The 13,381-nt window shown below is 39.5% G+C and overlaps 1 protein-coding gene across 1 annotated transcript in view; it reads left to right on the top strand.

The window, feature by feature from the left end:
* LOC120735402 (nebulin-like) overlaps window positions 1-13,381 on the top strand; it is a 52,497-nt gene that overhangs the window by 27,724 nt on the left and 11,392 nt on the right. The window contains 40 exon segments of the mRNA XM_040034769.1: window positions 101-208; window positions 310-621; window positions 915-1,019; window positions 1,108-1,206; window positions 1,336-1,437; window positions 1,553-1,660; window positions 1,760-2,071; window positions 2,169-2,273; window positions 2,378-2,482; window positions 2,569-2,673; window positions 2,798-2,905; window positions 3,011-3,121; window positions 4,584-4,781; window positions 5,007-5,111; window positions 5,216-5,320; window positions 5,413-5,517; window positions 5,626-5,733; window positions 5,824-5,937; window positions 6,111-6,308; window positions 6,633-6,737; window positions 6,862-6,966; window positions 7,091-7,198; window positions 7,320-7,427; window positions 7,523-7,630; window positions 7,757-7,861; window positions 7,953-8,057; window positions 8,151-8,249; window positions 8,347-8,451; window positions 8,585-8,689; window positions 8,787-8,891; window positions 9,091-9,195; window positions 9,496-9,600; window positions 9,709-9,813; window positions 9,949-10,053; window positions 10,171-10,275; window positions 10,645-10,746; window positions 12,596-12,697; window positions 12,816-12,923; window positions 13,020-13,124; window positions 13,225-13,329. Of these exon segments, the coding sequence (XP_039890703.1) occupies window positions 101-208; window positions 310-621; window positions 915-1,019; window positions 1,108-1,206; window positions 1,336-1,437; window positions 1,553-1,660; window positions 1,760-2,071; window positions 2,169-2,273; window positions 2,378-2,482; window positions 2,569-2,673; window positions 2,798-2,905; window positions 3,011-3,121; window positions 4,584-4,781; window positions 5,007-5,111; window positions 5,216-5,320; window positions 5,413-5,517; window positions 5,626-5,733; window positions 5,824-5,937; window positions 6,111-6,308; window positions 6,633-6,737; window positions 6,862-6,966; window positions 7,091-7,198; window positions 7,320-7,427; window positions 7,523-7,630; window positions 7,757-7,861; window positions 7,953-8,057; window positions 8,151-8,249; window positions 8,347-8,451; window positions 8,585-8,689; window positions 8,787-8,891; window positions 9,091-9,195; window positions 9,496-9,600; window positions 9,709-9,813; window positions 9,949-10,053; window positions 10,171-10,275; window positions 10,645-10,746; window positions 12,596-12,697; window positions 12,816-12,923; window positions 13,020-13,124; window positions 13,225-13,329 (4,818 nt within the window).

The following is a 13,381-nucleotide window of genomic DNA, read 5'->3' as shown; positions in this document are numbered from 1 at the left end:
ACTTTACCAGTGTTTACTTTTTAACTTGTCTGTGCAGACGCACAATTTTTGTTGATTTATTTGTTGATTTTTTTAAAACTTTATTTCTTGTTCTGTGCAGAAATTGTACACAAAGGCATGGGATGACCAGAAAGCAGGAGCCTACCATATCAAGGAGGATGCTATCTCTGTGCTAAAGGCTAAAGCTTCCAGAGATATTATCAGTGATGTAAGTTAAAAAAACAAAACAAACTTAACATTAAGAAATGATCTACTTGCTGACTACGTCTAGTTCTACTTGCATTAACCTTTAATTTCTGCTCCCTTTAGTACAAGTACAAGACGGGATACCGAAAACAGGTCGGTCACCACATTGGGGCTCTCAGTGTCCAGGACGACCCTCTAATCGTGCTGGCTCTGAACTCAGGCAAGATCGCCAGTGATGTTCTGTACAAGAAGGACTTCAACAAGTCCAAGACCAAGTTCCACCTGCCAGTGGACATGCTCAATCTGGAACTGGCCAAGAAATGCCAGATCCAAGTCAACGACTTCAACTACAGAACTCACCTGCACCAGTGGACGTGCCTGCCAGACTCCAATGATGTGGTTCAGGCCAGAAAGGCCTACGATCTCCAGAGTGATGTAAGTTTATAGTTGCACGTGTGGGTAGTATTCTACCAATCAAAAGTGTCAGTGTAGTCAGAAAGTAGAGAACAGATCATAAACATTTATTAAATGTAAATCCTTTTACTCGTTTTACTCATTCGGCAGCCAAATACACTTTTTACTGTTTTTACAGTGGATAAAATACATTACAGTTTTTCCCCTAATACTATTGTTTTCACTCTTCAGTCCAGTTCATCCAGTAACAATGTTTCAACTTTTGTCCTATAGAGTACAGTTGCATAAATTATCTGCCTGCTTTCTTTTCTCAGGCTGTTTACAAAGCTGATATGGAGTGGATACGTGGATGTGGATGGATGCCACATGAGTCCGTAGAGGTGTTGAAGGTGAAGCATGCGCAGAAGATCCTGGCTGATGTAAGTTTGTACCTCACTAAGACTTAAAAACAAATAAAAAGTATGTTTATGCACACTGAATAGTTTCTTCCATTTCTTTCTTGTATAGAGAGGCTATCGGATCAAGTTGGATAAACAGCAATTCATGGTTCCAGCTGACAGAATTGACTTAGTCCGTGCCAGGAATGCTGCTGAAGTCCTGAATGAGGTGGGGATGATTGTCTGTCATCAAAATGCTGCTTGGTTTTGACTTTTTGTTCTTAATGTGAACCGTGTGGCAAAATAGTGCTAGTGGCAAATTCCAGGTAGCTGAATTTTGATCTCCCACTTTGCTCAGGCTAAATATCGTGAGGCCTGGCACCAGGACAAGACCAAGTACTCATTGGTGGACACACCATCTCTTGCCACAGCCAGAGAAGTGGCGAAGAATGTTCACCCGGTAAGACTGATGGCATATATGACGCATTTTCTGCATATTTTAACTCAGCAAATTTCAGCCTTGTGCAGTTCCTGCTTTATTATTAGCAAAATAAGTGATACATTATCTTTTGTAGAAACTGTACACCAAAGAATGGGATAAGGTCAAAGCTACAGGATACTTCATGCCTCCAGATGCTGTACCAATCAAGCAGTGCATCCAGACAACTAAAGTGCAAAGCAAAGTAAGTAGTAGGATAAAATTTAATCAGGTTTGATTTAACTGACAACTTAATAATGTGGTAAAAATAAGTTCTTTCTTTTTTTTTTTGCCTGTCTTGTAGCATAAATACCTGGAGGGATACCGTAAGCAGGTCGGTCACCACATTGGTGCTCTCAGCGTCCAAGACGACCCTCTGCTCATGCTGGCTCTGAACTCAGCCAAGATCGCCAGCGATGCTCTGTACAAGAAGGACTTCAACAAGTCCAAGACCAAGTTCAACCTGCCAGTGGACATGCTGCAGTTTGAACTGGCTAAGAAATGCCAGATGCAGGTTAACGACGACAACTACAGAACTCGCCTGCACCAGTGGACGTGCATGCCAGACTCCAACGATGTTATCCAGGCTCGCAAAGCCTATGATCTGCAAAGCGATGTAAAGCACATTTGTAACTATTAATCATATTGACATAATAATCTGACAGAAACGTCTGTCTTGACTTCCTAACATGCATCTTGCTTTCGATCTCTAGCACGTCTATAAGTCAGATCTGGAATGGCTCCGAGGCTGTGGTTGGGTAGCAGCTGACTCTGTTGAACATGTGAAGGTCAAGAAGGCCCAGGAGATTCTCAATGATGTATGTTTACTGCATTACATGACATTCAGCCTCTTTTTCAGTTGGTTTTTTTAATCACATGTTGTGTCATTGTGTCTTGCCTCACTGCTCTGTTTTATTTACAGAGACTTTACAAGAAGACTGCCCAAGAAGGTTTTGGAAGATTCACCCTGGTTGTGGACCGGCCAGAGATAGTTTTGGCAAAGATTAATGCTGCCAACCTGAGTGATGTATGCAAAATCTAATATTTAAAATGACTCTCGATCGGAAAACCGGTGAGCAATGATCTGAAAAAAAGTTATTTTTTCTCTAATAGTTGAAGTACAAAGAGACTTTCAATGCAGAAAAGGGTCATTATATTGGCTCAGATGATACTCCTCAACTGGCCCATAGCAGGGAGGTGGCTAAGATCATCAGTGAGGTAACGTAAAAATAATAATCAAATCCTTTCTAGATTTCTAATTTATTTATTGTAAGTTCTGTGTTATATACATGTATTGTGCCAGGCTTTTCTTAAACTTTGCACATACCTTTTGTGGTTTTAGAAACTCTACAAATCAAACTGGGACAAGTCGAAGGCTTCAAGCTACCAGCTGAACCATGAATACATCCCACTGGTCATCTCCAAGAAGAGCAGGGACATTGCTAGTGATGTGAGTGTCTTATATTTCTTTAGAACTGTGATAAGATTAAATCTAATAACATGATATATTTTATTCTTGCACTACTGCAATTTTTATCATTCTAAACACCATTAGGTCAAGTACAAGGATACCCACGAAAAGGCCAAAGGTCACTACATGGCTGGAACCCTGGTGGACTTCCCTGAAGTGATGCGCTGTGGACACCAGGAAAAGAACAAGGCACTGGTGAGATACTACAAAATATAGTATAGTATAAAAAACTACACCACTACACAATGCACTGAGAAATAAGAAACCATTAGTAACAACAGGCACTCAAAGAGGCAGCTCACTCTCTGGACAGTATTTACTGTTAAGGAAACAATGTTGTGTTTTGTATCTAATAATTTGGTTTTCTTTGTTGTTTTTAAATATACTATAAGATCTTTGTAGTGCAGTAAAATACAAATAAAGGGAGCATGACAGATGTTGATGTTTTGACTGTATAAACATTATGTAGGAACAATATGAAGTTATTATATAATACTATGATACTCATAGTACTATATAATGCATATTATATCATTAAAAGATATAACACATTTTGGGGCCCACCTGCAAGAAAGGCAGATGTGACATGTAAAAGTGAGGTCAGAGCTCAAATGTGACGTGATAACTGGATACAAATTTTAATGTAATATTCAGAATCCAGATACAACAGTATAATTTCCTAAATGTTGACAATACAAACAAAGGCAGCAGAATTTTTATGCAAAGTTTTAAAATAAAAGAGCTTCTACAAAAATTTGACTAGATATATACATGAAAACTTGATGATTTTTAAGTTGTTTTTTCTCTTGTTATTTCAATTATATTTGCATGTCCGAAATAAAATTCTATCTATCTACCACTCACTCACAAGTTGTGCTATATGTCTGAAGCATAACCTCCTCAGCAGAGGTAATAAAACACATTAGACAGAAGGATAGCAGCAAGACTGAAAGGGAAGGTTTACAAGACAGCAGTGAGGCCTGCTGTGATGTAGGATTTGGAGAATGGTGACGCTGATGGATAGATGGAAAAAAAATGAGTATATTAGAAGAACAGCTCTAGTCGAGTAGTTTGGTGTCGAATTAGAGAGGCAAGGCTGAGATGGTTTGGCTACGTGCCGATAAGGGACAGTACATATGATGGAGCTGCCGAGCAGGAGGAAAAGAGGAAGACCTCAGAGGAGGTTCATGTTGTAGTGAGGGAGGACATGCAGTAAGTCGGTGTGACAGAGGAGGATACTGGGGACAAGGATACAAGGATACAAGGTAAGATGGAGTCAGATGATCCGCTGTGACGATACCTAAAGGGAGTAGCTGAAAGAAAAACATGGTGATTAATAAAATATGTTAGATGCCACTATATGTGTATCACAAGTATATAGAATCAATAAGTCTCAATGTATTAATTTTATTTTTGAGATCATAGACTGCATATAAGAATAGAGAAGGGGGCGGTTGTGTAAATTGGTAATTAATTATTATTGTTTCTAACTCATCCTAAGGTCAGTAGATATGTATCCTGACCGTTTATTTGTTTATCAAAGTGTTTTAGTTACCCTTGTGGATTGAACTTATTTTTTAATACGTGTAAACTTTATTTCAAATTAATCTCTTTTGCATCGCTAATCAGTAACTTTGTATCGTGTGTGTCTAAACAGAGGGTCTACCAGAAGGACTACAATCAAACCAAAACCAAAATCCACATCCCATCCGACATCATCGCTAACCAGGTAGCTAAGCGGTGCCAGGACATGCTGAGTGATGTTCTTTACCGCACCTACCTGCACCAGTGGACTTGCCACCCCGAACAGGAGGACGCCATCCGTGCCCGCAAGACCAACGAAATCCTCAGTGATGTAGGTCCTTCTTCTGTGCACGTCTGCCGCCTGGTTGTGCCTGATTGTCGTGCGAGATCCCGTACAAACTTATTATTACAGGAAGCATTATCTAGACATTATACAAAATCTTTTATCTTTGTATTTATATAAACGCCAGAAAGGTTATTACACGTCCCACATTAATAGATGTTTCTATCTGCAAGCAAATATATAATGTTGTCCGGGTTTATTGTCATTTGATAGGTGTTCTATAAGGATGACCTGAACTGGATGAAGGGTATTGGTTGCTACGTTTGGGACACACCAGAGATTCTTCGTGCCAAGAAGTCCTATGACCTGCAAAGTGATGTGAGTAAAAACATGTGATTCTTGAATTGTGTGTGTGTTTATGGGGATTTGGATTTTTTCTATTTGTGTTTGATAATGTACTTGTGTAATATGCTCCCGTATAGCTTAAATACAGAGAGAACGCCAAGAAGGAGTTCAACAATTACTCCATTGTGACAGACACCCCGTCTTATGTGACTGCTGTCCTGGGCCACACCTGGGCCAGTGAGGTGAGTGAGCTGCACTTTTAAAAACTACAAAAATTAGTGTTTCAGTTTTGAACTCATACTGAGTGGATTAATGAAACATTCATCACTGACAGCTCAACTACAGAGAGGCGTATCAAAAGGAGAAGCACATCTACACCACGGTTCTGGATACCCACGATTACGTCAGATGCCAAAACTTCAAATACATTTTCAGCAACGTAAGTGGAGATCCAGTAAAAATGTCTGTCCTCCTGTCACTGATAAGAAGTGATAGATATCTGTAAATGACATGTTTATGGTGACGTTCTGGCTTTTTCTATCAACAGAAAAACTACACTTCTACCTGGGACAAAATCAAAGCGAAGAGTTACCAGATCCCACATGACGCAAACGCTTTGCAGCACGCTAAACAGCAGAAGATTATTCTCAGCAATGTACGTTTCAATTTTTATTTCATATTATTGTTATGATGATGTTCAATTTCTGATCTTTACAAGGCAATATGAATCCTCTCTCCCGTTCAGGTGAAGTACAAGGAGGACTACGAGAAGTTCAAATCTCTCTACAGCCTGCCCAAGTCACTGGAGGACGATCCTGGAACTGCTCGTTGCGTCAAAGCTGGAAAACTCGTCCTAGATGTAAGCTCCATTTGTTTTGCCCTTACACCTTCCACATATTGACATTTCTCTTGATAAGCAATAGAGCGGCTGTGTTGTTTGATTAGCTCTATATTACAAAAACATGCATCCCTGTGTAGATTTTATTGTGCATATGACGACTGAAAGAACCATCTGTTTTTCCATCATTGCAGCGTCTGTACAAGGAGAACTATGAGAAAACCAAGGCCAAGAACCACATCCCCCCAGACATGTTGGATATCCTTTCTGCCCGCAGTACCCAGAATGCCGTCAGCGAGATCAACTACCGCAAGTATCTGCACCAGTGGATTTGCATGCCTGACATGCAGGTGTACGTGCAGGCACGCAAAGTCAATGAACAGCTCAGCGACGTAAGTAGCAGTCCTCAGCTTTGATATTCTGTGCTTGTTATTGCTTATTTTGTCAGCTCTATCATTCTCTGTGCTATGATCCTATATGTTTACATTTTATATTTTTTCTTATTTTATTTTATTTGTTTTTCATTTTTGTGAGAATATTGGAAATCAGTTCAACCACACTGAGTTTTTTCTATTCCTTTTTTGTTTATTTCTTAAAAAATATGAAAGGTCAGGATGTTTTGTTGCCTTATTTTATGTAAAAGAAATCAAATAGCTACATTCTTGAATCCTATGCACTGAAACTAATTTCAACCACAACATTTTACCTCTCCCCAGATCTTCTACAAGGATGATCTGAACTGGCTCAAAGGTATTGGTTGCTATGCCTGGGACACACCAGAGATCCTCCGTGTCAAGAACGCTGATAATCTTCAGAGTGAGGTTAGCCCAAGCAACACACTCATTCTCCATCATCTTCATTGTTTTAAGTTTCTAACTTTAGTTCATCTCCTTTATAAGGATTTTGTCCTAACAAATGATTGCTATGCTTCATTTTTGATTCTAGAACAAGTACAGAGCCAAAGGCAAAGATGCTTTCAAAGAATATTCAGTGGTGACGGAGACTCCAGTGTACGAGACTGCCAAGCAGAACGCTCAGAACCTGAGTGACGTAAGGGATTTTATCGTCTTAGTTTCATGCTAGCTCAGTAGTTTGTTAACACTCTCTTTGTACATTACAAACGAAAAGAAGTAAGATCGCAAATCTCATCTTTTTTTTCCATTTGTTTTCCCAGCTGCACTACCGCTATGATTACAACGCCAATATCAAGGGCACCAACACCGCTCCTGCTGTTACCATTGAAACAGAAAGAGCCCGTCTGGCCAACTACATCCAGAGTGATGTAAGATAACGTTCCTTCATATTCAGTGTGATTGTTTAACAATTATTATCATATATTGTATAGTATCAATATTTAAAAATTTTTAACAACATCTCTCATCATGTGTGTTGACTTCTCTTAGAACTGGTACAAAGAAGCTAACAAGAGCTTCATGCCCACTGGTTATTCACTGCCTCATGACACCCCCCTCATCAAGCAGGTCAAGTTGAACACTGTTGTCTCCAGCAATGTAAGTCAAACACACGCTTGGGCAGAACAGAACTTTTTTATTTTTACGGTAATTTGATGTCTCTGAATGACACACTTTTGTTTTTATCCTTGCAGGTGAAATACAAGGAGGCCTATGAGATGGTGAAGGCTAAAGGCTACACTCTTCACCCAGAGGGTGTCAACTTTGTCACTGCAAGGAAGGCTAACAAGATCATCAATGAAGTAAGATGACAAACAGCTGTTATACTTAAGCCAGACCCACTGTTGTAGATTAATGTTTCATTTCCTTGTGATGGATGTTAAATGCTGCATAAAACAGTGCTGTGCATGTGTTTCTTGCTCCTCCAGCGTCTGTATCGTGAGACTTACCACAAGCAAAAGGACAAGATCCACACAACCTATGACACTCCTGATATTAAACAAGTCAAGATGAACCAGGAGCACCTCAGTGACGTACGGGCATCCACAGATTACAACATTCATGTCCTTTTTTTAAAAAATTCATGCTGTAAGATGGACTTTTTTTGTTCCCTTCTTACCCAAGTTGTGCTACAAAGAGAAATACTACAACAGCAGAGGCCAGCTGATATCGTTGCCCATAACGCCTGAGCTCATGCACTATCACCACGTCAATGAGATCACCAGCGATGTATGTAAAGAATAAAATTAAAACAAAACCTCTACAAGGTGGAGTTTGAAGATGTTTTTTAAAATAATTTTTTAAATTGTTTTGTGTTTTTAGCTGAAATACAAAGAGGACCTGATGTGGCTGAGAGGCATTGGCTGCTTCTTGTATAACACCCCAGAGATGGTCCGTGTCCGCGACGTCACCAAATTCAGGGTACGTCTTTTTGGATAGAATGGATTCCTATTTTTCCTTTCCAATGCATATTCAGGCATCTGCATCATTAATATAAACTATTTTTTCTTTCTTATAGGTGAGCTATCCAGTGGAGGCTAAGAAGAACCTTGCTAAATTCTCTGTGGTCCTGGACACGCCTGAGTATAAGCGTGTGACTGAGCTGAAGACGCACATGAGCAACGTGAGTTGGTTTCCTAAATGTGCTTCATCGTATTATAGCTTCATGTGATCTGGTTTCCAAACAAAAATGAGCTTGCAGTATATTCTAAAAAACAAAAGCCACACGTTTTGACATTCGCTCTGTTTCTTTCCAGCTGATCTACAAAGCTCAGAGCAAGGAGGACATGGCCAAAGTCACCACAACTGCAGACTCTGTGGACATTCGGAGAGTCAAGTGGGCCCAGCAGCTGGTTAACCAGGCAAGCTCAAATAAACAGCATGAATAACTGAATCTATTATATGTATGTGTGTGTCTTTCCTGATAATCTAATCAATATTTTTTCCCTTCTGCTACAGTACCAGTACGTAGATCTGGCTGCCAAACAAAGAGCTCATTTCACTCCAGAAATCAATACTCCAAATATGGGCCATGCTAGAAAAATGAAAGTGTTCTACAGTGATGTAAGTCTGATCCTTCGTTCTCATTTAATGCCGCTGTCACTGAAACCTCAACCTAAAATTGTTTGCATTTTATTTTGTTTACACTATTTACTGTAGCTGATTTCTATATACTCTTATACTTTGCCAAAATAATTGAAATTACAGCAATTGCAGTCTCCTCTGAAGACTAAGGTGTTGTCTCAATCGTTTCTTCCCTTAGAACAAATACAAAGAACAGTATGAGAAGATGAAACACCGGTACACTGCCATTGCTGACACACCTCTCCTGATCCGTGCCAAGAAGTCCTACCTGCAGTCCAGTGATGTGAGTTTGCTCATTTAGGAAACTTGTGATTTAGTTTGAAACTGTTATGCATTCAGGAATTATAGGAGTCAGACTGTTTGTTAATAATTTTTCCACTGAAAAAGGTCAAATTGAAGAGATTTCATTAACTAATAGTGAATTTTATCCCATGTCAAAATATAAATATTCTTTATCTGTTTATCTGATTTTACCCTTTTACCACAAATACTGTACAAGTCAGTGTGAAATTGTAGATGCTATAAATCACATTATGTGTGTTTGATGAATGTATATGACACGTTTTCTCCTTCGTTTCTTCAGCTGCGCTACAAAGAAACCTTTGAGCTTTCCAAGGGACACTACCGCACAGTCAAGGATGCTCTGGACATCACTTACCATCGCAGGGTCACTGATGACATTAGCGAGGTCGGCAGTTGAAATTATCTGGCTCATTGTTAACTATAAATGTCTTTATAAATGTACATGTTTTGAGCTTTTGCATCTCCTTCTACTGTTTTTTTCCTCTCTTATCAGGTTAAATACAGAGAGAAGTACATTAGCTCTCTGGGGACCTGGAAGTCCATCCCCGATCGTCCCGAACTCTTCTTCAGCAAGATTGTCAGCGGTAACGTTAGTGACGTGAGTACTCGTGACTTTATTCACCCTGTGGTAAAATGTTTACAGTTCATTAAAGAGTATTCAGTACAATGAGCACTGAGACACTACACAACATTTCAATTTAATTTAATCTCATTTTATGTGGGTTTTTTTTAGGTCAAGTATAAGGAGGACCTGGATTGGCTGAAGGGTATTGGCTGCTTTGTATGGGACACACCTGAGCTGGTGCAGGCTGAGAGGAACAAGACGCTCTACAGTGAGGTAAAACATCAGTGACATTAAGCTTCATTTTTATTTATATGGCACCTGTTTATGATTTGCAGTATCGAGGTATAGTTTCTGTATTTTCTTAATAAAAGTTGTATTGTTTGTCTGCAGAGACTGTACAAAGCCTCCTTTGAGAAGAACAGAGGCAACTTCAAGTATACCAGCGACACTCCATTCTTCCAAGCCGCCAAGCAAGCCTCCGTTCTCATAAACGATGTGAGTCCCGTCATTCTTTAACCTCCAGCAATAAATAAAAATTGGATTTAGTTTGTTAACGCATTTGTAAATCAAATGAAACAGTTAACCACATTTCTATTTTTCTGTGCTTCTCTATTGGACTCTCAGCGTGGAGGTAAAAAAAAACAGGAATTCACTGTAGTATTTTATAATTGCCTACACTGTTTATCACTGACTGTTTTTGTGTTTACCCTTAAAGTCAAGTGTTTAAAATGTTTCCCTTTGTTCTTTACATCAGTCAGTTTTTACCTTCCTTAAATTCTTAAAATGTTTCATCCACATGACGCGAGATGAAACATTTTGTTCTCTGGGGACTCCTTTTTAACTACCTTCTGACACTTTGAGCAGAGGGCTTACAGAGCAGACTATGAGAAGACCAAGGATAAGTTCACCATAACTACAGATGATCCTAGATATCAACTGGCCAGGGAGAACAGGAAGATGAGCCAGGTAAACGCCCTGGTCACGTTGTACCACCGGCCTGCCACCTCCGGTCTGGTCCCCGAAGAGCCCTGACACCGGTGCATGAGGTTGTCAGCAGGACTGCTGATGGTGGACATCGCATGGCATTTATAGACCTCCCAACTCAAAAAAAATTCTTTCCCTTTTGTATCAGTTTCTTCATTTTGTCCCACACAGGTTGCTGTTGAACTGCCACTCAAACAGCAGCTGGAATGCTGAGTGTTATGCAGTGTTGTCCTTCATCTGCTCCATCAGAAATGACAGTTTAATCACTAGCACAGTAACGATTCAATCCACTGAGCCGATCGTCTCACACTCGCTGTAGATGATCATCCCTGTCACTCTGAGGGCACAGATAAGGACAGACAGCACCATCGTCACACTTGGATCCGGAGTTCTTCTCCAGTCCTCCCCCATGTTACTGCTGTTTTCCTTTTGTGTCCTCAACTATGGCATGCTGTGTGTGTGTGTGTGTGTGTGTATGTCATTGTGTATGTGGACAGAAAATGTATAAATCCAGAGCAAAGGATCTACTAAAGGGTGGCTGCAATGAGCTACTCCGCCCTGACATCCTCACAGCCCTTTACCAGACCACTATGGGCAGTAAGGTAAACAAAGAGAGAAGGGAAGCATGATAACTCTGATCTCTGTCCACAAACAGGCACAAAATAGACCATGTGTTATATATCATAAGACTCAAGTCATAGATGGAGGTGACTTTGTTCCTCCCTGCTGTTTGTGGACAAGGTCTTATCACATAAAATCCCCATCCTGCAGAAAATCTTTCCATCCAGTCATTCCATTTAAAAGTGGCTTTAACTCCCACATATTCCATCCTTCTTCCATGCTCTAATCCCTCCATCGCTCATTTGCTTTTCTTCATGGGCAATTCATTACCGAAGCTTTAACACTGTTTGCCCAACTGCCTTTGAGCAATTTGGTATCTAAAGTCAGAAATGCAGTAAAATTTAGTACATTATAGCTTCTCCTGGAATTTGTTAGTTTTGACCAAAATAGCAATCACAGAGTCTTCTCTTATGTTAAACTCTTATTTATTGAGGCCACACTACGCTGTACATTAGCCTAAGGTCCTATATATTTGTGTGTGTGTATATATTTATATATTTATATATTTATATATATATAGAGAGAGAGAGAGATAGAGAGAGAGAGAGATAGATATATGTATATATGTATATCTATCTATATATAGATAGATAGATATATGCATATGCCCACATGGTTTAAGATGTTGTATGTAGATATATATATACATACAACATCTTAAACCATGTGGGCACTGCAGACTTTCATGATGGTGGTAAGGCATTTAACTGTCTTTATTGTCACATGAATAATGCATCCCTCTGTGCACGTGCACGTCTCTCATCAAGCATGCCTATAAGCTTTTCCATTGCTTTGTTTCACTCAGTTGATGTTGCATATTGATTTAATTATAACTACATGCTAGCCAACTTGCTCCGATAGTGTTTAAAAGCTATCCAAGAAAAAAAACAAGCAATTAATTTTTCCTTAAAATTAGCTATAATATGCTATAACACTAGCGATGTTTTAAAATTAGCGCTATCATCTCAACTGACTCTTAAGAAGCTGAAATAGGACTTTTTTTAAAATCTGCAGTAGGGTTGTATATGTATAGTGTCTGCAAGACTTTTTCAGATGTTTTCTTGGACAGTTTTTCTACCACTTTAGAAGTTGCTTGTTATATTCATAAAGACAAAAAAAAAATTCATAAAGACAAGCAAATTAATACAGCAGCAATTTCATTGCATGATGCTAACTTTCTTTTGTTTTCACATTATCCTTGTTCTATCAGTGGAAGTATAGAGAGCAGTATGAACGTGCCAAGGACAAGTTCACCTCTGTTCTGGAGACTCCTGAGTATGAGGCCCACAAACGCAGCAAGAAGATCAGTGATGTAAGTGTTGGGTTTGCAAGGTTTTTATTATTATGTTTAGATTTTTACAAGAACTTGTGAAGAAGCAGTGGGTTTTTTTGTGTTTAAATTTCACCTGTTACTATCTACATCTGCTTAGATCATCTACAAGATGGAGTATAACAAGACCAAGGCAAAGGCTTACACCTTACCTTATGACACTCCACACCAACAACACATGAAGAAGGTCAAGGAGATCACCAGCAATGTAAGTCTGCACTGCACTTTTAAAATATTCTTTCATACACTGGCACAGGAAACCAAAATACAAAATGTACTTTTGTATATTTTATGTGTCTTGCAGCTGAAGTACAAAGAGGTGTATGAAAAGAGCAAGGCCCACATCAACATTGACCCCGAAGCTCACGAGATCCGTGCCGCTAAGGAGGCCTACAAGAACATCACCAATGTGAGCATCTCGAGTGCCAGAATTTTCAAATGACATTTTTAAACCCAAATTTGTGCTAACATCCAGTTTTGGATTCTGTTTTATTTTGCTATATTTCTAGCTTGACTACAAGAAGAAGTATGAAGCAACCAAGAACCAGTGGATCTGGACAGCGGACAGGCCCGACTTTGTCAATGCTGCCAAGAACTCCTTGCAGCAGAGCGATGTGAGTTGGGACCTCTTATTTTAATGTGTGTCATTTTAGCAACATGCAGCAC

This window comes from Simochromis diagramma, unplaced genomic scaffold, assembly GCF_900408965.1.
Source record: "Simochromis diagramma unplaced genomic scaffold, fSimDia1.1 OVJJ01000091.1, whole genome shotgun sequence".
Lineage (NCBI taxonomy): Eukaryota > Metazoa > Chordata > Actinopteri > Cichliformes > Cichlidae > Simochromis > Simochromis diagramma.
Note: the sequence above shows the minus strand (reverse complement) of the source record. Positions and strands in the feature narration are given on the sequence as shown.